Source organism: Protopterus annectens, chromosome 8.part0, assembly GCF_019279795.1.
Source record: "Protopterus annectens isolate FY-2018-M chromosome 8.part0, PAN1.0, whole genome shotgun sequence".
Classification (NCBI taxonomy): Eukaryota; Metazoa; Chordata; order Ceratodontiformes; family Protopteridae; genus Protopterus; species Protopterus annectens.
In genome coordinates, this window is record NC_056741.1 from 1,676,782,817 (window position 1) to 1,676,810,273 (window position 27,457).

The 27,457-nt window shown below is 42.2% G+C and overlaps 1 protein-coding gene across 1 annotated transcript in view; it reads left to right on the forward strand.

Moving 5' to 3' along the window:
* The window catches only part of LOC122808527 (glucose-6-phosphate exchanger SLC37A2-like), a 635,225-nt gene that overhangs the window by 174,915 nt on the left and 432,853 nt on the right, over positions 1–27,457 (forward strand). The window contains exon 3 of the mRNA XM_044079482.1: positions 11,375–11,453. Coding sequence (XP_043935417.1) covers positions 11,375–11,453 — 79 coding nt within the window. The remainder of the gene's footprint in view (positions 1–11,374; positions 11,454–27,457) is intronic.

The window sequence follows — 27,457 nt, forward strand, 5'->3', positions numbered from 1 at the left end:
ACTGCAAATGATCCTTTGTTCCATGTGCCTTTCTTTTGTTACCCTTTTGCTGTATTGGTATGACTGAGTTTCTTCTGAATGAATGTAAGCTCTGTCTGCATCAGTACCAGTGTACAAATGTATATGTTGTCAGAAGGCAAGTTATTTTTCTCTAGTTTATAGGATTGCTTGCAGGTTTGCACTAAAGTAGGAGTATTGCTTTTCCTGTTAACCAGGCTGGTGTCTGAGGAGTGCAAATAAATATTTCTTACTCATGGCTAAATCTTTATGTAAACATGTTAATACTCTTAGCCAGAAGTTAGGTACTGCATCTGGGTCTGGGTTTTTCCAGTTAGGAACTTTTCTTAACTTTGTTTTAATCTGTCTTTGTCATTACTTCATCCCATTTCATATTCTTCATAGGTTCATAGATTAGAACTAGACTTACTGCCTTTGTGGGCCATTTTAAGCCTAACCAATTACCCCGTCTGAGAATCAAACCCTGCACCTTGTGTCTGTAAGGTAAGCACCTTAACCAGTATGCCAGCCTCCCACCCTGTACATTTGAACTTCTTAATCTTTTCTACTTCTATCCATTTAGCATCTTTGTTCCGCAGTATCTTTATAGATATTTCTCTAAAATGTATCTATTTTTTTCTTTTTTCGTGGTGTTTCAATTCCTTTTGGATTGTATCTCAATTTTCTATAAAGCTTTGTGTGTCATCAATAATTTCCTTATTTTGTACTTTTCCTTTATATTTATCTGCATATCTTCTAAGTTTTTTCTGCCGTGCTTATATTTTTAGTTTATTATTTGCGATAGTGCAAAGTTGATCCTGATCTGTTCTAATACTGCACATTGTTGTTATCACATCTATCTTTCTGAGTATTTTTGTTGATCAGTTCCCTCTTCTATACACTTAACAGTGACGCTTGTCATAATTGCTTTAGTGTTCTCTAGTCGATACTTCCATGATGGCATTTGATTTCGTCCCTTACTACCCTGTGTTTTTGTGGTAAGACTTATCTGTTAATTTAGCTGCACAATAATCTATCCGATTTACTTCTGTTATAGCACACAACTCTCTATGGACAGTCCTAATCACTGTTTTCATTTGTTTATCAGACTTCTAACTTTTTGAATTTTATTGACTTTTAGTACATTTCTTTCATTGACCTTTATATGTCTGTCCTTTTCTATTAAGTCAAGTAACTTTTTTCTTCTAAACCGAGGACACATTCTTTGTTTTTTATTTCTTGCAGGCATTCCATAGAAAGTTCCAGAGCATCTTGCTGTGCCACATTCACTCCAGTTTCATTCTATGTCATCCATTGCTCTTTCATATGGGAGCTCACTGGCCTATCACTCCACAACACTGACTGCGTCAGAGTTGCCACAGTTTCCTGTTCTCTTGCTGTGCAACTCTAACTGAACATTTGTACTGGTTTCCTATGAAAGGCTCCAAAGTTTATTCATATAGCTACTGATCAAATGTTTCGCGAGTTAGATTTTCTACGCTAAATCTATATCTTTGCAGGTAATCAATAACCTCAGTTCCAATTTCTTTTTCTCCATTACTAATCCTCTTTTATTTTCCTTTGTTTTCTTATTTTTTTTTGCATTGTAAAATTTTCCATGTCCGGACACTTTTGCCTAGATTTCTCTTCAAGTATCGTTGGTGCTGCCCTTTTTGTATTGATTAGTTTTGCTTTCTCCTTTGCATAAATATTGCAGCATATTAAATCTTTCCTTTTTTTCTATGTCCATATTTCTTTTTCAAATGCCTCTTGCTCCTATTTCTCCTTACTTTGAGAGCTGATTGTTCCATCATGCTATGATGTAACCTGTTAGACTTTCAGCACTAAATCCTTCACTTCAAGTGTTCTGTAACTTTGTCTTGTATTTTTTTTAACTTCTACTTTACTAATCTTCTGTTTTACGTTTCCTCTTGTGATCTTATTTTTTTTATTGTGAATTTTTCCATATCTGGATGCCTTTGCCTGCATTTCTCTTTGAATATCTTTGCAGCTGCCTTTTTTGTGTTGATTAATTTAGCTTTCTGCTTTGCATAAATATTGGACCATATGAGATCTTTCTTTCCCCATACCTTTCAAAAGTCTCCAGATTTTGTTCTTTATATTTTCACACTTCCTCTGTCTCTTCTTTTTCCAAACGACCCAAAGTTTATTGGTCTATATAATGTTTTTCTTAAATCTGTTGTATTAATGAACACAAATTTTTATGTGAAGCTTCTGACAGTTTTTCTTGATAAATTTTGTCTTTCCTCTAATTTATCTCTTAATCTTTTTGTATATCTTCTGTCTGGAAATTATAGACTTATTGCATAACAGTAACACTACATAATTTCTTTCTTATCCTCAATAGTCCACTCTATCATCTTTATGGCTCTCTTTTGGCCCATCAGTTTTTGCAATTTTTATGGACTGCTGCTTCATTCTGCAACAGGGGTGGCATCATCCCCCTGGTCCTGGCCTAGCCCCATTGTAGGAATGTTTCTGTGTCTTGTGGATTCTACACGGTCATTTGTTATCAGTCCCTGGCACCAGTGTGTCTACAAGGATTGGACACTTTTTTTTTATCCTGGATCTTGTGCACTCGGTTATCTTTTTTTTATTTTGTAGCCTACTTCTGTCCATGAGATATGCTATATAAAATGCAGTCTATATATCCGTGTCATCTTTGTGAGATTTTGGGAAAAACAAGGTCAACTTCATGAAGGTAGTTATCAAGACTTGAGGATGAATTCAGTTCCAGCAGTACTACTCTCCTTTGCTTGCTGACTTCTCTCTCCATTTGGACCTTTGCAAAATGGGGAGTCTGTGATGACTACAGAGGGAATGGCACAATAGGGAGACTGTGCTGACTATGTAGGGGAGTGGCACAATGAGGAATCTGTGACGACTATGTAGGGGAATGGCTTTAGCTTTTAATTTCTCCAAATATTTTGGGTTAATAATACTGACAGGAATGGACCCCATTCCAAAGTCAAAGTATAATTAAAGTTCATGAAATTAGTATTGTTTCAATCTTTGTCAGCCAAAAGTGCTCTTTGCAGCACTCGCAGTGTGCACAGTAATGACTCCTCCTGCAATTCGTATGGGGTTACATGGATTGGCAACATCTAAATACAATTGTAGATTATTTTTTTATAAGACCCATTACTCCAACTGCTATTGTAACTGTCTGGGTATCTTTCTTCCACATTTCTCTCATTTCTGCCTGCAGATCCTGATATTTTATGACTTTGTGTCTGTCTGTACACAAGACACTGTAGTCACTGGGTGTAGCAATTTCAATCAGTGCTATTTTTGTCTTTTCTTGGACCAGTATGTCTGGTTTTCTAGCATCTGTCTTTTGAACTGTTGGTAATGGGTGATCCATGTGATATAAACTTCATCATTTTCTATGATGCTTTGTGGCTCATGTTTCCAGTGTATGTAGAATGGCACTATGGGGAGTCTGTGATGACTATGTAGGGGAGTGGCACAATTGGGAGTTAGTGATGACTATATAGGGCAATGGCGAGTCTATGATGACCACATGGGGGAATGTTACAATGGGGAGTCTATGACTATGTAGAGGAATGGCACAATGGAGAGTTTATGATGACTACATAGAAGAACGACACAATGGGGTGTCTTTGACTACGCAGTAGAATTGCATAAATGGATATAACTTTTTGTAGGTGATGCTTACTTTACTACTGCTGTACCTTTCTTCTTATGTATCCATCCTAGTGACAGCTCTTGTATGATTTTTTTTTCCAAACATTTACTTAGCTTAAAGTTTTTTTGCTGCTTTCAAGTCCTTGTTTTGCATTAAGAAAAACCTACTTGGTGACCATATATACAAGTAAAATAAATATTAATATAATTTTAACTTTTTCCGCTGAATAATTGATGTTATTGAAAATGTTTGTTGTCTGCGGAACTACAGGTGTGACAAATCAGTATAGTTTTTTAAAAGCAGTTTAGCAGGTAGATCTTCAGACACAGGCAAAAGATTCAGTGGGATTTTATTATACACACTCGTGTTGGGGGGGGGTGCCAGTCCCCCCCCCCCCCGGTATATAAATAAAAGCTACAGGCCAAGACATTTTCAGCAGAATTTGGTCCTCTTTTATGGTTCAGCAACACTTCAGAGCACATCTGCTCACAAAGTTTTCCTGAAATTCTGACTGTAATGGGCCTTATTTGGAATCTACTTTTGATCTTCATTTTGGATTTCCAAAGAGAGCAGCAGAGCCATTTGTAGGCCAATGAGGAGCAGCCAAGTCATGTAATTTGGTTCAGTGATGATTCTTCCATGTCCAGATTTTACTTATTTTTCTCAACTAGTATCTGTCTCATAATTTATCATGGGCCCATTCATACACTACCTCTTAATGTTCAACTGCAAATGAGTGCTTGGCCATCAGATCTCATCTTATGAAAGCCTTAATTGTGACAAGATCGCTTAATGATTTTTGAGCCATTTATTTCAACTTTTAGTAAATTATTAAGGCTGGTTCTTGTTTGGGAAATAACTCACTGGCAGCAAGACACATGGGATAGTGTCATATTACATTGCAGTGGCCCAACATGTTATTATTCCTCTCATTACTAGGACTGCATAGATGCACTTTGTACTCTGCATAGGATTATGCAATAGCAATGCTTCCATTTCCCATCAGCTGGAGGAACTCTAGTTTTGTTATTACTTTCTCATTGTCCACTTCTGTAAGACAAATATAGTTTTCAGGTATTATAATGATGTGTTTGTCTTCCTTTAGTACTAAGTAGTAACAGCTGATGGCTGCTCCTTTTATATCTGCATTCCTAAATTACTGTAGTTGTATCAGCTAATGGCTGCTTCTTGATTGCATACCTGCAGTACTAACAGCCAAGGGCTGCTCCTTGGTGTTTGTCTTCCTTCATTACTGTGGTAGTAACAGCTGATAGCTGCTCCTTGGAGTTTGTGTTCCTGTACTAATGGAGTAGTAACAGCCTATGGCTGCTCATTGTGTCTGCCTTCCTGCAGTAATGCAGTAGTAACAGCCAATGGCTGCTTCATGGTGTTTGCATTTCTGCAGTACTATGATAGTAACTCCTAAGGGCTGCTCCTTGGTGTTCGCATTCCTACAATACTGTAAAAGTAACTCCCGATGGCTGCACCTTGGTGTTTGCATTCTTGCAGTAGTAACAGCCGATGGCTACTCCTTATTGTTTGCATACCTGTAGTACTGCTGTAATAACAGCCCATGGCTGCGTGGTGTTTGTGTTCTTGCAGTACTGCAATAGTAACAGCTGATGGCTGCCCCTTGTTGTTTGTGTTCTTGCAGTACTGCAATATTCACATCTAGTGCATGCTCCGTGGTGTTGATGTCCTTCAAGGATGCATCTGCAGTCCTAACATATGGGTTGTCCTGCCTTAGGCAGCCCTTCGGTCGGCCAGATTCCAAAGTCTGGGTCTGGCCTCTGCTGATGTCGCACTTCACCCGACGTCATAGCTGCTGTTTATTGGGTATAAAGGCATCAGCCGACGCCATTTTCCTCAGTCTTTCTTGCCGCGCAGTGCCCGAAGCAGAAGCTGTTCGCAAGTGCCGGTCAGTCAGATCAAGAGATTTCTACTACCAAAGAATTCTAAAAAGCTAAGTACCCCATTGGGGACTCTTTCTTGCCTCAGCCGATGTCAAAGTAAATAATTGTTTAACTTGTGGAAACAAATGCCTCATAAGGATTTCCACTCTTACTGCCTTCCTTGCTTAGGCCCAGACCACGACGTATCAGCTTGTCTAGCCTGTGCTTCCTTCAACCGACGGACACTTAGACGTCGGTTGGAGTTTGCAGAGGAGTTTTTTGGTCCCGCTTTTGCATACAAAATGCCGTCGGAGACTCCGACTACTCAATTAGCTAAAAAGCGCAAGGAAAAGGACCGACATTCGTGGCCCGCGGTTTAAAACCACGGCTAGGCCAACCGCGAATGTCTCTGTTTAGGCTGAAACCGAGCCCCCGGTTCTTCCTTCAGCCGAAAGCATGCTTCCAATAGCCGAGGCCTCACAGAGCATGGCTGAATCTGCTACTGAATTTACTGCTACAGAAGCAGGCACCCAGGATTTATCAGACACTGTTCCTTTAGACATAACTACCCCTGCACGTGGGGCTGCTAGACCCCCTGCTTCCATGTCTATCAAGGCTTTTGCCAGGGCTAAGGCAGCTAAATCTTCTAAGGCCTTGCCTGCCAAAACACCTTCACATAGGCCTACCTCTAGTTCCCAAATACTCAGCCTGGCTGAGGATCTCATTTCTTTGATCAGAGGATCCCAACCTCACCCAGACAGGGCCTCTCAGCCCCCTCCAGACAAGAGGCCTAGGACTGAACTCCCGGAACCTGTCTCTACAGATTATTCCTCGGATGACTCAGACCTTTCAGACCCTCACGAAGGCCCATATTCTCCTTATGAGGATTCTGATGCAGAAGACTCCATTCCTTCTGCTTCTCCTCCTGAAGAATTTTCCTTTGGGGAAACCTTGCATGCTATGAGGGAACACTTCCAATGGCAGGGCCAGGATTTTTCAGACTCAAGGAAAAGGCTAAGGACTTTTTTACACTTACCACAGCATAGGCCTTTAGCCATTCCGCCAGTACTAACAGTTGTTGATGATGCATATAATGATGCCTGTACTGCTCCTGATTCTCTTCCTCCGGCCCCTGCCAAGCCAGACAGATATTACAGGGTCCCGGACACACACTACCATTTGTATAAGGCTCCTGTTGCAGACCCTGAAACCATTTCACAGGGCCCTAAAGGTGTGGCAGCTGCCTCTGCCAAAAACCCTCTTCCCTTGAAAGGGAATCTAGAGCATTAGAGAGATGGGGTAAAAAGGTTTATACTTCTGCTACTCTTTCGGCCAGAGCCTTGAACTGTCAAATTCACATGATTCCGTACCAAGAATTTTTGTTAGACCAGCTAAATAAGAAACTGTCTTCTCCTGAACCTTTAGACCGCAAGTCCCTTCAGGATTTGGTACATAACTCTCAGCAGGTCAGTAACCATTTCTTAAAATGTGGCTATGATGCACTGGAGGCCTCCTTTAGATCAGCTGTGACTGGAACAGTGATTCGAAGGCATGCCTGGTTAAAAGAACAATCCTTACCAGACCATGTTAAGTCAAAGCTCCTAGATGCTCCCATGGAGAAACAAAGTTTGTTTGGCTCCCCTGCACAGGAGGTTCTAAAAAAGGTGGAAGAAAAAGCAAAATCTGTCCAAACAGTCAAGGATTTCTTACAGGTCCAACCTCCGAGGTTTAGCAGAAATTGGCCTTCGAAGAATTGGTCCTTTCCAGACAACTCCAGAGTGCAGAGAGGCAGAAATAGACGCCCAAGAGGCAGAGGTCAATCTAGAGGTGCCTACAGGGGACGTCAGTGGCAACCTACCAACCAGAGAAGTACTGCCACAGAATCAACTACAACCACTTCCACAGGGCAGACACAATGACTTGGCTCTAGTTCCGCCTACCAGGGAACAACTGGAAGCACCCTTGGGCAGAAAACTAGCCTTATTCTCCGACAACTGGCATTACATTACAGGAGACAAATGGACTTTACAAACAATAGACAAGGGCTACAGGTTTCACTTCCATACTCTACCAAAAAAGAGAGGAATGCCAAACCTACCACCAAGCCAAAAAACAGATGCTCTAAGACAAATCATCAACTTACTAAGGATGAGAGCTATAGAAGAGGTGCCACCTATGGAACAAGGCCAAGGATTTTACTCCAGGCTTTTCCTTGTACCAAGAAAAGAAAATCAATGGAGACCTATTCTAGATTTGTCCGCACTGAACACATACCTCATTGTTCCAAAATTCAAATGCTGACCCTCCAGCAACTTCTTCCCATGCTGGGCAAGGAGTCTTGGCTGGTGACTCTAGATCTCAAGGAGGCATACCTGCACGTCCCTATACGACCAGATTGCAGAAGACACCTCAGATTTCTTGCAGGATCAGAGCATTATCAATTCTCAGCATTGCCTTTTGGCTTATCTACTGCGCCCAGAGTATTCACGAAATGCCTGGCATCAGTAATTGCTCATTGCAGACTTCAGGGAATTCAGATTTACCCATACCTGGACGACTGCCTAATACAAGCGGACAACAAGGCAAAGTTAACAAAAGATTTGGAAAATGTCATACAACTGTTGCAAGCCTTGGGATACACAGTCAACATGCAAAAGTCAAGACTAGTACCATCCCAAAGGATAACATTCTTGGGTGCAGAATTAGACACATCAACTCAGATGGCTTTTCTCACAGAAGAAAAACAAAAGCAACTACCAGTCTACTTCATGACATTAACACAAACTCAGCTTATTGCAAGGAAAGTCCTGCAAGCCCTGGGCTACATGGCATCCTGCATAATATTGGTTCCGCATGCCAGGCTGCATATGAGAAAGCTACAATGGTATCTAAGGAATGTATGGTCTCAACACAAGCACAGTCTAGAAGCCCAGATTCCAATAATTCCATGCCTGAAGCAAGAATTCCTGTGGTGGGCTCAGGCCTGTCAGTTGAACAGAGGCTTGCCTTTCCACAAACCACATCCAAGCCAGACCATCACCACAGACGCCTCAGACCTAGGATGGGGGGCACACATGGTGGACAAGTGTATACAAGGCCTATGGACCCAAGACCAGCTGAATCTACACATAAATCTAAAGGAGATGCTGGCAGTAAAACATGCGATCCAGGCATTCAGACCACTCCAACTGGGTCATCTGCTGATAAGGACGGACAATACCACAGTCATGTGGTACATCAACAAACAGGGAGGTACACATTCATATCCTCTATGCCGGATGGCAATGGACCTGTGGAATGTGGCCCTGAACCTCAACATTCAACTTCAGGCCAGATTTGTACCAGGAAAAGAAAATTCTCTAGCAGACACCTTAAGCAGAACTACCACGGATGCTCACGAATGGATGCTGCATCCAGATATCTTCAAAGCCATAACAAAGAAATGGGGACTACCACAGATAGACCAGTTTGCCTCCCCACACAATCACCAATTGAAGAAATTCTGCACAAGAGCATACCACCCACTTGCTTGGAGGGTGGACTCCCTTTCCTTCAGCTGGAAAAACCTGACAGCATATGCATTTCCACCTCTTCCCTTGATGTACAAAGTTCTACTGAAGATCAGAGAGGATCAGCCAAGGGTAATTCTGATAGCTCCAGACTGGCCGAGGCAACATTGGTACCCGCTACTGAGAAGCATGTCTCGGACACACGCATGGCATCTACCTCTGTGTCCCTTACTACTAACACAGGACAACTACAAGATCCTACATCCAAACTTGAAAACACTGCAGCTAGCGGCTTGGAATATTACATAAAACAAAATAACCCAGGTTTATCTCAGAGGGTTAAGGACATTATCCTGGAGGCACGCAGACCCTCCACAAGGAAGACTTATTCAGCCAAGTGGAAATGATACCTTATTTGGAGTGCAGCAAAGGGAGAAAATGTCTCATTGGCAAACATAGCACACATCCTGGAATATTTAGCAGAGCTGTTCCACAATGGCCTGTCTTACTCCTCCATTAGGATTCATGCATCAGCAATTTCAGCAGAATACAACATGGATCCTCCTGTCTTCTCTCATCCTCTACTCAGGCAGTTCTTGAGAGGAATCAAAAATGTAAAGCCTCCAAGGAAACCACCTTTACCTACATGGGATCTCAACTTTGTGCTGGAAAAGTTAACACTTCCCCCTTTTGAACCAGCAGCAACAGCAGAATTACAATTCTTGTCTTGGAAAACTGCTTTCCTGCTAGCAATTACTTCAGCAAGAAGGGTATCTGAGTTACAGGCATTAATGGCAGTACAACCCTTCCTTATCTTCCATCAAGACAGAGTCTCTCTGAGAACTAACCCTACCTTTATGCCAAAAGTGGTCTCCAGAGTATCATTGAACCAAGCGATTCATTTACCTACATTCTTCCCCAACCCACAGAACAGGGGGGAAAGACTGCTACATACCTTGGATGTGCACAGACAATTACGCTACTATCTGGACAGAACTAAGACCAGCAGAAAAACTGACCAGCTTCTGGTAGCATATGCAACAGGAATGCAAGGAAAAGCAATTTCAAAACAGACCATCTCAAAATGGATAGGAAATTGCATTCGATTTTGCTACTCTTTTCATGGAAAGACTACTCCTGATAATATCAGACCTCATTCCACAAGAGCTACAGCCACCACTACAGTTTTCCTACGAGGAGTGGCTACCAAAGACATTTTAGAAGCTGCTACTTGGAGCTCCGTGCATACATTTGCCAAGCATTACAATCTTCCCTTATACTCTAGATCCCGAGCAGGTTTTGCAACTGCTGTTTTGCAAGGGATCTTAACTACACCATCTTTATCTTAGTGCCTCCTCCCCCAGTTTGGCTATGGTATTCTACCCATATGTTAGGACTGCAGATGCATCCTTGAAGGACATAGTACAGTTTTGTACCTACCATAAATGTAGATGTCCGATAGGTATGCATCTGCAGTCAGGATTACCCACCCTCCTTCCCCTCTGTGGCATTCCTAGGGTATTTACCCCTCTTTTAGCTAGCTGGGGGAATCTATTATGGTGTATTTGTTTGTATATATGTATGTATATATATATATATATATATATATATATATATATATATATATTTTTTTTTTTTATATTGTTTGCTCTCTACTGTTTGGAATTATTTGCATTTATCCAAATTTAGCCTTACTAGAGGGCACCTGGCATCTGGGGCAAGAAACACTGAGGAAAATGGCGTCGGCTGATGCCTTTATACCCAATAAACAGCAGCTATGACGTCGGGTGAAGTGCGACATCAGCCGAGGCCAGACCCAGACTTTGGAATCCGGCCGACCGAAGGGCTGCCTGAGGCAGGACAACCCATATGTTAGGACTGCAGATGCATACCTATCGGACATCTACATTTATGGTAGGTACAAAACTGTACTGTTCTTTTAGTACTGTGCTCCTTCTCACTGAGGTTCTTGTTTTTATTGCTTGGCTTGTGAGTACTTTTTTGTATGAAGCTCCACTTGCTTGATACTGTGAAGTATTTTTGATGTCACTGTGTTCTGTACCAGTTCTTGCATTCTGCATTTAGTGTTCAGTATGTGTGTGATGAAGCCTTATGCCACATACAGGGAAAGCAGTATTGTTTTTTTGTCATTGCTAAAATCATTTGTGAACTTCATCAGTACTGAGTCGTGCAAAACCCCTTTTGCTGATGTTTATTTGCTTTACAACCCCACTCTTTGGTGAATACTGTCCTGCCAGATTGTCTGTAAAGCTTGCCATCTGCTTTGTTTCTGTTCCTTTATTTAGGGAACCCATGAAAGCCTTCGAGGAAATGCAAAAGCACTCTCCACAGTGACTGCTATCATAGATGGAACAGGATCCATTGGCAAGTATTGCTCCTTTCAGCATGTGTGTGTGGAGATTGTCATACTTTATAGGTTTATATTCCGTTTACATTTGTTAACCAGGCAGGTGTACTGCTCCAAAGACCCTTTTCATTCATGACCTGAGATAAGGTAAGATGATACAAAACAGTGTACAGAGAGATTGAAAGAAGCATAACATAAATGTACATTTATTACAGAAATATTACTTCAGTAGTTGTACATACAACACTTTACAGCAGTTAATACATTATTTACAATGACTGTTACCATATTCCTAAATTAAACAAGTGCTAGCACAAGTAGGTTGTCAAGTTCACTTTGTTTTGACTTGCTAGAAAGAACAGGAAAAATGTCCTGTACCCTTTTAGTAAGAAAGTGGAATAGTACATTGCAGGGACAAGCTTAGCACATTGTGTTTGATTAAGCCTAATTTACTTCCGTCTGACCAGGTCCACTGTCAAGGAAATTATGCAATATCTGTGAATCATTTACAGGCATATTCAACTCTGAGATGATTTTAACTGCAATTTAAAACTAGACAGGTTTTATTTCAACTGGTTGAGGTAGTTTTCAAAAAGTATTGTTTCTGTTGTGGTTAATTTTTAGGGGGATCTAACCGAGTGTCATGACTGTACCCCTGAGAGTGTAGTTGCACTCTTTGTTGAGTAATTTGTCTGTAGTTGCACTCTTTGAGTAACTTGTTCTTGTAAGTAAGGGTGTTAACCACTGGATGATACTGGGAGCCCCTTGGCTTTGTATGGCACTGGTATTCCCTGTCTGCTATGATAATGAAGCAGAGTATTTTATTTTCAGTGATTTATAGCAGGTGGGTATTAGATGGGTGAGTTTTCTAGTAAGCAGGGGTAGTTCATTTTCAATCCTAGGGGAAGGAGCATTGATTAGCTGTAGATCTTCTGGCCTCTGGAATTAGGACATTTGAGACTGAGTATGCAGCTTTTCATTGGCTTAGGCTTTGTTTGAGTCTCAGCATGAACAGTAAATAAGAGAGAAGGATTCAGGGTTACTCTTAGATCACTTTTTATCAAGTGATAGTTGGTAAGGCGTTGAGTTGGGTCTGTAATGGTAAGTGTGGAAGACTGCTTAATCTTTTGAGCAGTGCCAAACAGAAAAGTGGTAGAATTGTTGGCATCTGTAATTTTTTTTATTAGCCAGGCCCAAAGCAGTTCAAAGTCATATTGTAAGTTTTTGGAGATTTCATTGGTTTATTTCCCTCTACTTGTAATGACAAGATCATGCATGAATACATACACAGGTTTGTTCCACTGCTACAGACATGAGACTGAACTTGCAGTAATCTGTCAGTGGTGTGTTATTCCTTGTGTCGGCCTAATACATTATGTAGATCCAACAATACCTAGGAAAGGCTTTCAACACTGGTATTGTATCAAGACAATGGCAGCAAAGCTGTAAATGGTGACTACAGAATAGGTGTCTGCAGGATGTTATAACAAAGGTTACAGCAATTTTTTGTAAGATTTTACAAGAAAGTTTATGCAGTAAGTCAGATTTTCTTGCATCTGACCAGGTCCACTGTCAAAGAGGTTATACTTCCAGCTGTTCTGTCAGTCACCCAAGATGTCTTTCCATGTCACTGTTGCAGTATCCTTTACATTAGGCTGCCCTTGGCAGGGAATCTCTTATGTCCAGCCAGTATACCAAAGCCTTAGGAATACATAGACGTATGTCTCATGTACAGTGCATTCCCTGCTCAAGGAGTAGGGCATGAAGGTGACATACATAAGAACTTCTTTGACCCCAGTCCAAATGCCAGCATTGATAGTCGGTCTTAACGTGCCTTCTGCCCTTGTTACTGAGCCATGTTTCAGATAAATGCCTTACTTTCATTTTTTGTGAGTTTACATGTCATCCAGAAGGGAAAATGTCAGTGTGGGAGGCAGATTTCCTGTTAAGATCATCATTAGCAGTGTCTCTTCTATTTGGTTGCTTTTACAACCATGTGCAGTGTTTTGTCTACCAAGCATTTGTTCCTAAGATCCTACATAGTCCTCTCTCCTCCTTGTTGATATACCTGGAGAAACGCCATCTTAAGTTATTGGCACAAGGTGCTATGGCAGAATCTTTCCATCACAAAGGTCAGCTGCCTGCCAAGAAACACCATAAAAAACATGTCTGATTTGGCTGCTGTCCCACTTCTCCTGGACATCTCTCTTGAGGCTGGGGAAAGCCCAGAGGATTGCCTGGTTTTGGTATCGGATTCCTCTGCCTTGACCCTGTTGTGGAGGCTGGCCTGGATCTGACTTCTTGCACATCCTCAGATGTTCTGTAGATGTCCACTTTGGATGTTGAGGGAGAACCTCATCTGATTATTTCAGAGACAGATGGAGATACCACAAACCTTAGTTTGGGAGGGGATTCCTATTGCATTTGTGTAGGCAAGTGTCTGAACCTCCTAGGGTCCTTCAAAAGAAAAAACAAAAAAGTATGCTTCCCCAGCTACTAAAGATCCCCAGTGTGAATGACAGTATTTTATCCAGGGGTTGTTTAATGCCTTAATGGCCTTAAAGCCCTCCCCAAGGAATTTCTGTGCCTGCTCCTCCTTGGTAATCTACTCCCTTTAAGTGGCCCAGAGAGCAGGTATCATCTGAAGAGGATTTGGATTCTGGGGAAAAGACTTTGGCATATTCCTCTCAAATCCCTTCTCCCTTGGATTATGGATCTGAGGAGGAAGATTCTATTAGTCCAGACTTTCCCTTGGAAGAACTGTCCTTTGGGGACACGATTTCTCACATGATAGAATATTTCAAATGGGACTGTTCTCCGGTTTCTGATATTCAAAAAAGGTATTATGAATTCCTCCAAATGGAGTCTCCTAAGCCCTCTGCTCTACCTCCTGTCTTGGCTGCCCTTCTAGATACCTTTTCAGCCACCTCTGTGACCCCTGATTCAAAACCTCCAGCCCCTAAGAAACCCGATAAATTTTACAAGGTGCCTGATTATTGTCCTGCTGATTCTTCTGTAGTGTCTGTCCATTCTAACACGCCTTCTAAACTTTTGCCATCTACTATACTACTACTTTCAGACAAGGACAGTAGAGCTATTAAACGTTTAGGCAAAAAAGGTATATGCTGTTTCCACCCTGGCTTTTCAGGCCGTTAATTACCAGGCACATATGCCCAGGTATGTTTTAGCCCCTCTTTCTCAAGCTTCTCAGGCTGTCCCTGATCTCCCTGATTCAGAAGAGAAGGTCTTGGCCCTTTCTCTACTGAGTTCTGCCTTCCAAGTGACTCGCCACTCTATGAAATGTAGTTATGATGCAGCTGATGCCTCATCTAGGGCTGATGCCTTTGGTTCTGTTTTGAGACATTATTCTTGGCTTCATCTCCAACCCTCACCTAATGATATTAAGGCTAAGTTGTTGGATGCTCCATTTGATAAGAACCTTTTTGGTTCTGCTGCTGCTGAGCTTTTTAAATCCATCCAGGATAAAGGCAGGGTCTTGCAGGATTTGAAACCTATTTCTGTCTCCTATCCCTACGTTCCAGAGGAATTATCTGTCCAAATCTGCTTTTGTACACAGTCGCCGTCCTCTTAAAGGTAGGAAGGGTTCTAGGCATGTACCTCCTGCTTAGTCTGTTCTGACTTCTACTTCTCAGAAGCCTCCTTTTCAAGACAAACTAGGTTCTATGGCTTGTCTTGAAGAGCCCCTTTCTGTAGGTCAGATTTCCTTATCCCTTTCTTTCCCTGTCCCTTACCAGTTGGTTAAGGGTCACTCAAGACTCTTGGGTTCTGTTGGTCATCCACCAGGGATACTTCATGGTGTGATAATCCCTTCCTTCTTTTCTGGGCATTGCTCAACCTCCACAGGAACAACTTCTTTCCTTTCCATAATTGCTTCAGGGCCTTTTGGCACAGGGCACCATTAAAGTTGTGCCCCCTCTCCAGGAAGGGAAGGGCTTTTATTCCAGGATATTTTTGGTTTCCAGGAAGAGAGGCATTTGGAGACTCATTCTGGATCTTTCAACAGCTTTCTTAAGGTCCCTTTATTTTGGATGTTGTCCCTTCAGACCCTGTTCCCTCCTCTTCCATATGCTTTCTTAGTATCCCTGGACCTCAAGCATGCTTATCTTCACATCCCAGTTAATCTCCTTTTTAGGAAATGTTTACATTTCTCTCTCTCTTCTTTACATTCTCAGTTTTCTGCTTTAGTCTTTGGCATTTCTACTGCCTCAAGGGTATTCACCAAATGCCTCACTCCTCTGATTGCCTTTTGCAAGATGAGAGGGGTTCATATCTTATCTGGATGACCTGCTCATTCAGGCTTCATCCCCCAAGGTTTGCTTCAGCACCTCAATTTTATAGTTTGTCCTTCAAATCCTAGGGTTTACCATAAACTTTCAGAAATTGCTCCTGGTTTCTTATAATGTTTTTCTAGGTTGCAGGATCCAGACCATTCCCATGCCGGCATACCTTCCTCCACCCAAGGCTGTCTGTCTAATCACCTCTTTTCAGTCTATTCTTCCTCTGCCTTCAGTTACAGCCAGAGGTTTTCTCAGGGTTCTAAGATTTATGGCCTCCACCATTCCTATGGTGCCTCTAGCCAGACTCCATATGAGAACTACAGTGGTTCCTAAAGTCAGCATGGCTTCAACTCTGTCATCCACTGGATTTCCTAGTTCCTTTCCTTCCATGCCTTAAACTCAAGCTTCAGTGGTGGATTCATCAGTTTTCTGTCAACCCAGGGCTTCCTTTTCAACCCCCAATCTCATCTCAGGAATTTTTTTTATATGTCATGGACAGGGAGTGGGGAGCTTACTTCGGTTCCCTCAAGGTCCAGAAGTCCTATCACATCAACACGAAAGAGATGAGAGCTCTCCTTTTAGTTCTTTGGATTTTTAATTCCCTCTTTCTTCTAAGACCTCTCAAAAGCTTTACAGGCAACACCACAATGATATGGTATATAAGCAAGCAAGGGTGAACATGGTCCTACCCTTTTTGCAGACTTGCCTTTCAGGTCTGGGAATCTTGCAGTAAAGTACTGAGTGACTCCTCAAGCTGTTTACATTCCTTCAGAACAAAATATTGTGGCAGACTCTTTGAGCAGGTCCAGTATGCAAGCTCACAAATGGATGCTTCACAGAGATGTATTTTTGGACATGGTCCATCAGTGGGGTATGCCACAAGTAGATCTTTTAGATTCATAGGTTGGTACTAGGCTGTCGGCCCTAGGGCCTATACAAGCCTAGCCATAACAATTCCCTGACTATTTCTTCCCACAGTATTTACTTCCCTGGACCCCTGTCTAGCAGGGAGACTGACATGATCCCCAGGGTGAATGTCCTATCTCCCATCCAATCGTCAAGGTCCCTTTTGAAGAGGGCCAAAGAGGTGCTCTGCTTGACATGTATGGGCAGTCTATTCCAGAGTTTGGGGAGTCTCTGAGTCAGGAACCTATTCCTCCAGCATGTTTTGTTCATTGTGATGACAAGGTTTAGATCCCTGGAGCATGCGGCTCTCAGGGATTGGGATTTCTTTGTGTAGCATCTCCAACAGCTCTGGGTTTGACATGGCCTTGTATGTTAAGCAGAGATCGCCTCTGAGTAGACGATATGCGACAGACTATAGCTGGAGTTTTTTTAGACAGTCAGCATAGGGCATCTGCTTTAGGCCTGTGATTCTTTTAGTGAGGTATTTCTGCAGTCTTTCCAGTTGTTGCAGATGTTTTGAGAGGTACGTACCAAACGGGGTGTTGTATTCTATAATGGGTCTAATGAGGGATGAGTACAGTGGGACAATGACCTCCTTTTTTCTGGATGAAAAGCCCTTAGTTATGAGGTGTGCCACACACAAGGATTTCCTGACTGTTGTGGTGATGTGGTTATCGAAGGTGAGACCACTGACCACCTGTGTCCCTAAGTCTCTTATCACACTTTTGGTGTTTAGTGTACTGCCACCTATATAGTAATCCATGGGTGCATGTTTTTTTCCCAAAGGGGATAACTATACATTTCTTGGCATTGAGCTTGAGCCCATGGCTCTGGCACCAAATATCTGTTTCTGTAAGGCCCTTTTGTAGAATATCCACATAATTTGGGGATTCAATAATGGCTCCCAGTTTGCAGTCATCTGCAAACTTTGTTAGCCAGAGTCCCTTACTGTTGGCTTGTACGTCCGAGAAGTAGATACCAAACAAGAGTGGTCCCAGGACTGAACCCTGTGGTAATCCACTTGTCTAGAGCTGAATTTGGAGTCTGCTACTTTTACAGTGTGGGTTCTGTCAGTAAGCCAGTTGGCAATCCATCGAGTGACGTAGGGATTAATGCCCAGCTTAGTAAGTTTATCTGTGATTCCAGAGTGGGGGATGGTGTTGAAGGCCTTGGTGAGGTCCAGATATGCTGTGTGGACCACCTTACCCTCGTCCACAGCTCTGGAGACTGATTTGAAGAAGTCAGTCAGGTTCAGGAGGCAAGATTGGCCCTTCATGAACCCAAACTGGGTGGGGTCCAGTGTTTGAAGGTTATCAATGTCTTTGTTTATAAGTTCCATGATAATACGTTCTATGGCCTTGCAGATCTGGCTCATCAGACTGATCGGGTGGTAGTTCCCAGGATCCAAGGTAGATCTCCCCTTGTGGAGTGGGATAACTGTAGCTGTGGCCACTCAGTGGGCAGGATGCCTGAGGTGAGGCTATGATTAAACATGACACTTGGGTGAGATGCCAGTTCATTTTGTAGTTCATGTAGTACACAGCCCGGGATGTCATCTGGTCCCATGGATGCTGTGTTCTTAGCTTTGCAGAGTGCGTTTTTTACCTGTGTGGCTGTTATTACTGGAATTTGGCAATCTTTCGGTATTGAGGTAGGCCCTTTAGGGGGTGAAGTTGGCAGTGAATCTATCTGCCAGGATATTGGCAATATCCTTTGGATCAGTATATTTAATGCCATTCTGTTGTAGCTCAGAGCAGATCTGTGCATTGCCATTTAGATTCTTGACATAGCTGTAGAATGCCTTGTGGTTGTCTTTGGAATCTTTGGCAATTTTATTTTCGTAACTAGCTTTGGAGAATTTTATGAGGGATCTCAGCTTCTTACTGAGGCTGGTAAGGATGTTTTTTGCATCCTGGGATTTTCCTCTTTTCTGCAACAGTTTCTTCCTTTTGTTGAATAGTTTGTTTATGGCAGGGGACCACCAGATTGGCTTCCTTTTTTGGAGGAGAGCATCTTGGTTCTGTTTGGGATGGCACGATTAGTGCATGAGTGGATGTGCTTATACGTGCCTTAGTGTAGGATTCAGCAGTCAAACTTTCAGTTCCTGTCTGCATGGGTGTCATGAAGTTTGTCACTTCTGACTTGAGTAGCATGAAGTTGGCTTTGGTGAAGTTTTTTATGGAGGTTTCCTTACTGGAGGGTGGAGGAAGGATGCAGATGTCAAGGGTGATTAGCTTATGGTCAAACATGACCAACAAGGGGGTCACCAGAGGGGTGTGGAGCATCAATTTTCCATGTTGGTAATGACTAGGTAGGTCTAGGATATTGGAGCCCCTGGTGAGATTATGAATTAGTTGATCCAGGGCATTGGAATTTATGAATTCCAAGAACCGTTAGGCAAAGGTGTTGGTACATGAGTAGTTTTCCCAGTTAATGGCAGGGTAGTTGAAATCACCCAGTATTAGGGTGTTTGGTTGTATCTTAATATTTTCCAGTATGTTTCGAAAGGTGTAGTGAGAATCTTGGGGCATGGTGGGGGATCTGTAGCAAGCTACAATTTGGATTGCAGTCTTACCTAGTGTTAGTTGCATCTGGAGAATTTCAGACGCATTGTGTTGGGCAACTAACCTGGTGGTGTGAATATCCTTGGTGAATATGGACACTCCTCCATCTTTAGTGTTTCAGTCCTGGTTTGTTGGCCGAAAAGTGTGGTAAGAATTGTAGCCTGGTTTTGCAGGGGTGCTCTCTGGAGCCTTGAACCAGGTCTTAGTTACTGCACAGATATCTATGTTCTCCATTTTTAGGACTGCCTCGAGAGAGTGCATTTTGAGGTTTAGACTTCTAACATTGAGTAGCATTACCTTCAGATTTTGCATGCCTGTACCTTTTACAGTGGTGGTTTTGTCCTTTGAACTTTGCATAAAAAGGCACTAAAGGGGCGGCAACAGCCTTATCCAGAAACCTGAATCCCAGGGGCGACAGGAGCAGACCATCTCTGGCAAAGCATAGTGGTCTGTCTATCATGTCGTCCCAGGCAGGCAGATATTGGATCCCCTTTGAATGACACTAGAAGCTTAGCCAATTGTTGAAGTCAATCATTTTGTCCTTGTACTGTGGTATCTTTCTGGGTGAAGGCAGGATGCTACTCATGGTTAGGGTCATACCTGCCTGGGCCACAGAATCTGAGAGCTCTTCCATGTCTCTCTTCATGTAGTCCAGGAAGGTGTGTCTCAAGTCATTCACTCCAACATGGACAATGACAGAGTCATATTTGTACTTGTTGTGGAGTGACTTGAGTGCATGTGTTATGTGGCGGATTCTGGCACCCAACAGGCAGCTGACTGTAATTTTCTCCTTGTTCAGCTTGGTGAGTGGGACATCAGTGTGCCTGACTGTAGAGTCACCTATGACTAAAGTGTTGTGTACGTTGTTTTGCCTTAGGGGCTGTTGTTGGGTGGCAAACTGGTGTTGTGAGCTATTTGACATTTTGGTTGTGATTGGTGTTTGTTTGCATTTCATAGGTTCATACTAGGCTATCTGCCCTAGGGCATTTATAAGCCTAGCCAGAGTGTGTGTGGCTTTCATCACCCCTTAGGATGAGAATACTATACCCATTAGTTTGCTGTGCCTCTGTCCAGCAGTGACACAGAGATGATTCCCGGGGTAAACCTACGATCTCCCATCCACTCGTCAAGATTTCTCTTGAACAGAGTCAGTGAGGGGCTCTGCCTCACATGGACTGGGATTCTGTTCCATAGTGTAGGGAGTCTTTGGGTGATGAATCTGTCCCTCCAGCATGTCCTATTTATATCCATGTTGAGGTTTAAGTCTCTTGCTCTCATGGCTCTGGTGGATTTGGATTTTTTGAGGTGGAGCATGTCCATTAATTCCGGGTTGGACATGGCCTTGTATGTCATGCACAGATCACCTCTGAGCAGACGGTATGCGACTGAATAGAGCTGGAGTTTCTTCAGTCGGGCAGCGTATGACACATGTTTGAGCCCCTTTATCCTTTTGGTGAGTAACTTTTGGGGTCTTTCCAACTGCTGCAGTTGTCGGGTAAGGTACATTCCGAATGGGGCGTTTTACTCAATCATTGGTCTGATAAGTGAAGAGTACAGGAGTATAATGACCTCTTCTGATCTGGATGTGAATCCCTTCATGATCAGGTGGGCAATGTAGAAGGTCTTCCTAACCTCTTTGGCAATGTGAGTGTCAAAAGAGAGGTTACTGTCAACTTGGGTCCCCAGGTCCCTGATAACTTCCATGTTTAATGGATTACCATGTATGTGGTAATTAGGGGTTACCTTGTTTTTCCCAAAGGGTATGACTATACATTTTTTGGCATTTAGCTTAAGGCCATGGCTCTGGCACCAGTTATACATTTCTATGAGACCTCTCTGGAGGATGTCTGTCTGATGGAGTGTCAATTATGGTGCCCAGTTTGCAGTCATCTGCAAATTTTGTCAGCCACAATCCCCCTATGTTTGCCTGCACTTCAGAAAAATAAATGCCGAACAAGAGGGGGGCCAGGACTGAGCCCTGTGGGACACCGCTCGTGATGGGCTTATTCTGACATGGCACCAGCAACTCTAACCCTGTGGGATTTCAGCTTCGGAGGTCCTTGTTGCTTGAGCAGGTTACTGTTAAGGGCCTCCCCTTTCAACAGACAACTTCCTGTTTTATGTGCCAGAGTCCCAAGTCCCCTTGTTTGGAAGGTGGATGCCCTATCTTTTCCTTGGAAGGGGATGTTTCTCTATTCCTTGCCTCCCCTTCCTCTGATTCCATGAGTCCTGCTCAAGATCAAACTAGACTCCCCAAAATATTACTGATGACTCCCTTTTGGCCCAGACAGCATTGGTTCCCTCTTCTTGTTAAGCTACCCAGGGGCAATTATCACAAGTCACAGGGTGGACCTTCTCACACAAGATCTACAGTATGTGATCCATCTTCAACTGATGCAGCACATGATAGGTGATTGGGTTTTGATCCCTTTTAGGCACCTTTTTTCTGGGGACATGCTTAGGGTTCTGCAGGAGGCCAGGAAACCCACTTTCAGGAAATTGTATTTGTCCAAATTTAAGAGATTTTGTCTGGTGCCTTTCTTATAACCAGGATGCATTTTCTTTGGGGATCCCTCTGGTTCTCTCATTTGTGTGAATTGCTCAATGCTGGGTTAGCATATTCTTCAGTTAAAGCTCACCTTTCAGCTATTTCTGCTAGTCTGCTATTGATTTCTTTTCTTGCCTCTAGATTTGAGGTCAAACATTTTCTTAATGGTGTCCTTCATATCAGTCTTTCCAGGAAGCCTACCCCCCCCCCCCCACACACCCCAGGATCTCAGTTTTGTACTTGAGAAATGGACTCAGTCTCATTTTGAGGCTGTAGCTTCAGCTTCCTTGCAACTTTGTACTTGGAACCGATGTTCTTCTTTTGGCCATCTCTTCAGCTAAGAGAATTTGTGAACTCCATGCTCTTATGGCTGTTCTCCTTGTTTTTTCATAGGGACAGGATGTCTCTGTACTAATCCTTTTTTTATTCCTTTTTTTATGCCTAAACTGGTTAATTTCTCATAATCTATTAAGAAGGTTCTTCATACTTTGGATTTGCATAGACAGCTTAGGTGGTATTGGATAAAACTAAGGCTGTTCGATCTCTAGGTTTGACCGTTTCTAAGCATGCCATATCCTCCTGGATCTCTAAGACCATTTCTTTTTGTTATTCATTTCATGGTAAATGTGTCCTACCCTCTGTTAGGGATCATTCTACTAGAACTCTTCCTTTCTTTGATCCGTTTTTCAAAGGATTGGGTACAAAGTCCATCACTGAGGCTGCCTCTTGGACTTTTGTCCATACATTTACTAAGTATTACAAGTTGGATGTTTCCGGAGTTAGAGCTGGCTTTGACAGAGCTGTCCTGCATGGGTTTCTAGAGGGCTCCTCTGGGCCCTCCTTCTTCCAACTTTCCTCTTGAGCTTTTGTACTCTCCTGTTTGTAAAGAATACTGCAACACTGATATGGAAGGACATAGTACAGTTGTGTAAAAATCTTACCATAATAGTAGAGGCCCTTCTCTTCACTGCTGGAGTATTCGCTCCCTTCCTCCTCCCCCTTCTTTTCTGCCCTATCACTTCTGTCTTTCTGGCCTGGAATTCTTTTCCTGTATGCCCTTCTGAATGTACATATCCCTCCTAATTCTTGGGAATATTTGTTCATCCTGGGGCTTTTCACTTCTGAGTTATGTATGTCCATACATCACCTTTATGCCCAAAGCCTTTAGTGGGGAACATATGTGTGAAGTATATCTGTACATTCTAAAGGCTTTGATATACTGGCCGGACATTGGGCTGCCCTTGGCAGGGAATCTCTTATGTAAAGAATACTGTAACAGTGAAGAGAAGGCCATCTCATGTCAACATCCCTGCCTCCACCTAAGGCGCTCTCTGTAATCATCTTTTTTCAGTCTCTTCATCCTCTGCTGGTGAGCTGGAAGAATAGCTGGGGAGGTACACATATGCAGCTGTTGCCATGGGTGCCCTATTGGTCAGAAGATGACAGTACTGTCAACTGCACTACCACCAGTTGTAGAAGGTGGGTAATCTAACATGCATGGGCATTGTGCGTGACTGTGTGTGATGAAGAGCATGTGAAAGTGCATTTCTCAGATCAGCTGCTTGCTAATATTGCATGCGGTGGATATTGGGCATATGGTACCATGCATAAACCCCCAAATGTACCAGCTCATTTAATAGTAATGCTTAGATCCCCAGATCTCCTCTACTGCATCATCAGTAAGGCTGACAAATCTAAGAGTGAGATGGAGATTTGGGCTGAGGGAAGTAATGCATATGGCTTGATTTACAGATTGAAAGTGCATTGCTACAAAAAAAGTGTGTGTTTGTATGTATGTGTCTTTATACAACTTCCTATTAAAATGTCAACACTCGAAATGCCAAATGCCAACACCTCAAAAAAATAAAGTAAAATATCAGAATTGCAGAAGAGCCAATGTTTAATATCGCTCTTCTCCTTTTAATTTCTTTTTTTGCAGGGGGAAGCCCCCTCTTTAATTGAGCGGGACAAGTCCTCCACACCCTCAGGCTTATATATACCATCTCTGAGATCATCATATCTCAAAGAAAAGGGAATGTTCCAGGAAATGGTCCTGTCAGATGTAGTATATGCAAGTCCATTTTTTTTCGGCCATTCATTGTCTTGGTATGAGGATCACGACATTTTAAATGGTTACCTGTACGTATATATTGTGTAGCAAACAGTTTGAAGCTGGCTGTTAATGTTTGTTTATGGGATGAATGAAAAATAAAAGGCATCTGTTCTTTTTTAGAAAGCAAAAATCATGTGCAAGAATGAGACATGCTTCCCTGGCGAAGGCAGCCTTATTTTGAATTCATATGCAATTCTACCAAGTTCACGTTTAGATACGGTATTCCTTTTCACAAGGAGGTTTGGCAAATCAGCTGGGCAGTAATAAATAGCTTACAGGGAGGACACTTTCTGAAGTAACCTGCTTTAGTCTTAAAGTAAGCTCTTTCTCTAGTAAGTGTCCATATCCTGCAGGTTTTGCACATTTCAGACTGGCCCAGAAAGATCACTTCATACAGATCCTTTTAACATGACTTCCTGCTGGCACCACACCTAAAAGCTGACAACTGAAAAAAAAATATTTATGCAAACCACAAATGCCAAAGTGTCTTTCTCTAAAACTCCTGCCTAGGCAAGAACAAACTGTAGTCTTTGTACTTTCACACAGGCCATTCTATACCCAGTGGCTTCTATTTTAAAGGGGAATCCACTCATTTCTTTTGTGGGAACATCCTTTAGATTGACTTCCTCTCAGATCCAAATGGTGGCAGAGCATTAGATCTTTAAGTCTGCATGCATTGATGCTTTACTAATTTTTACCTACATACCTGCTCTGAAACTAGCCTACTTAAAAGGGCCAGCTGCCTTTGTGCTACATGGCAGCATATGGGCTGTGCCTTGGGATAGCCCATCTGCATTCTGGTGACTGTGGCCTGGGGACATACAGTTGTAAAATTAAAGGGCTGGAATATTATTGCCCAGTGAAATAACTTCAGGTTGATATCTTTTCATTAGTACAGATAGGAAGAGCATGATCTGTTGCACAAACTTTCTACTATTTAAGGAAAATGATGGTCCACTTAATAGCTAAAAGTCTCTCTCTCACTCTCTCTGGCCAAGGAGTGCTTCTTGGGATTACTCAGTTTTCTACTAGTATGGCAGATGAAGTGTTCCTCCCCACCTACAACCTGTGATGAAACTGAACCTGTGCCCATGTCAGAGCCATCTGTATGTGCTAAGAATTTTTCAGTAAGTCAGGGGCTGTGAGTCTGGACTTTGCCGGCAGCATGTTCTTTAGCTACCAAAATGCTTGTTTGGCTTCATGTGTCTGTATCAAGTTCAGTGGAGCTTTACTTTCAGTCCTGTCAGACAAGGGGAAGCTATAGTGATGAAATCAGGAATACATTTCCAATAATTAATTGGGCTCAAAAATTCTTTCCCTGCTTTTTTGTGGTTGACTTGGACTGCTTCAGTGTTTGTCACTCCTAGCTTGCATATAGCTGGCTAGGTCATCAGACAGCTTTATGCAGAATTATGCAGAGATTTTAAAATTACTTGAACTTTATTAGCTGACATTCTGTCTTCAAGGAATGTTAATGCACTATTCAGGTAGGCTCTGCTACTTTGGTGGGGAGGTGAAAAGATTTTGTCCATCAGTTTCTGAAGTTTTGCAGGTGCTCTTTGGAGACCAGAAGGCCGCATTCTATAATGAAGTGCCCATCTGGTGTGGAAAATGTCAGTTTCTCTTTAATGCTTTGGGGCAAGTTGATTTCCAGTAGCCTCTACAGTAGACAGAAGCACAGCCTTGCCCAGTGTCTGTTGTTATAAATTAAGGGCATGAGATAGGAATCAAATGTCGATATGCTGTTTAGCTGGTTAAAGTCATAGCACACCATTGTAGCCACCTTAGGCAGTGGGTGTCAATACATTGGAACTGTTCCACTCACTATAGGATTCTTCTATAACCCAAAGTTTAAGCATTTTCGTATTTCATCCCAATTGCTTAGCACTGTAAGTCTGGTATTCAGTATGGTTTAAAACATACTTTCTCTCCCAGCACACGTTCTGAGTTATGCTGAATCAAGCTGGTTTTAACTGGCGACACTGAGAATGTCTTTATTCCTGAGCACAGTTTTTCATGTCTTGTTATAATGTCTCCCCTATTTTGATTTCACAACGTGCTGTAGTCTCATCAGCTCCCCTGGTAATATACTATAGAAACTTTAGTTTTTGTCTCAGAAATGCAGGTGGTACAACTGTTGTGGCTTTTTTTTTCCTGTTGTCTCACTTTTATAATTTAATTAACTTCCTTTCTCAATAATACAATTTCCTTATCTCCTGCTTTGCACTCTCTCAGATGAACATTTCTGTTCTATGTTCTCTCTTGCATCTGCTATGTTTTCTCTATATGTTCTCACTGAATGCATCACAGTTCTTAACCTTCAGAGTGGGTGTTTTCCTCCTCCCATGTTTCTTTTGCTGTTGTATAGCAAGCTTCAAGGATGTATGCTATGTATGAGTTGAAGTGAATCCATTTGAGGTCTGACTGACTTATTTCACCAAGGAGAAGCTGTGGCAACATTTAGTCCTAGTGTTTCCCTTCTACTGATGTAGATTTTTGTAACTTTGACTTTAAAGTTTTGTCAAAGTGATCAGCTGGCCTTTCTGTTCAATGGTGTGTAGAGGTGCCCCAAGCTATTTCACTTTAAAGCAGTGACAAAGTTCATGCATCACTGTTAACATTAATGAGGTGCCTTTTGATAATTTGTAGGAAATTGTACTGTAGAAGAGAACAACAGTGCTACTTTACTATGGACTTTGCATTGCCTATTTGCAATGGTACTACTCAGGAAGTGTTGCTAATCACCAGGGTATAACTGAAGGCTGTATCCACTATTACAAGTGGAGCCACAATGTCCATTGCTATGCATTCAAAAGTGACCTGTACAGTAGGTAAAAGTATCCAAGGACTCTTAAATCCTGTGTTAGGTTCTCTTTTCTGACATTCTGGACAGGCTGACCAAAGTCCCTCTACATTCTTCACAATACTAGGCCAGTAAAATCTAACAAGGGAGATTGAATAACCAGCCAAATAAATTCAGTTACTGGCTAGTAATTACATTGTCTGGCTGCCACCAAAGAAGACATTTGGAGAAAGTAAGCAAAAATCATCCAGAAAAAAGAAAACACTCTTTATGGGAACAGTCTTGCAGCTGTCAGCAGAAAGCAGTTCAAGTTTTAGCTTTAGCACAGGAGATGGCTTTCAGTATTTTAGAGGGAAAATAAACTGAATGCACTCACAGATGTTCTTAGTAAGTGAGACACTGTCTGGAGGAATGTATAAAGTCAAGTGACAAAAAAAAAAAAAAGGAAAAACTGAAAATTTAAGATGAGCTGATAAAACTGCAGAAATCTGAGACTGAAATTAAGGAATGAATGACTAAAGACGATGCTTCTCAAAAAGTATGGTTTCAGAAATGCAAGATGTAGGAGACCGGACATGCAGGGAATCCTGATTTTTTTTTTTTTTTTTTTTTTAAAGTGCAGCAGACAAAACTGGAAGAAGAGAAATAATTATGCTAAAGGGAAAATGGAGTATTTGGATAATATGCATGATGTTAAAAAGGTTGTTAAGCAACTATTTTTGATAAACACAATAATATTTAGCACAAGTGCTTGATTAACATAAAGTGGAAACAGTTGCAACCAAATTT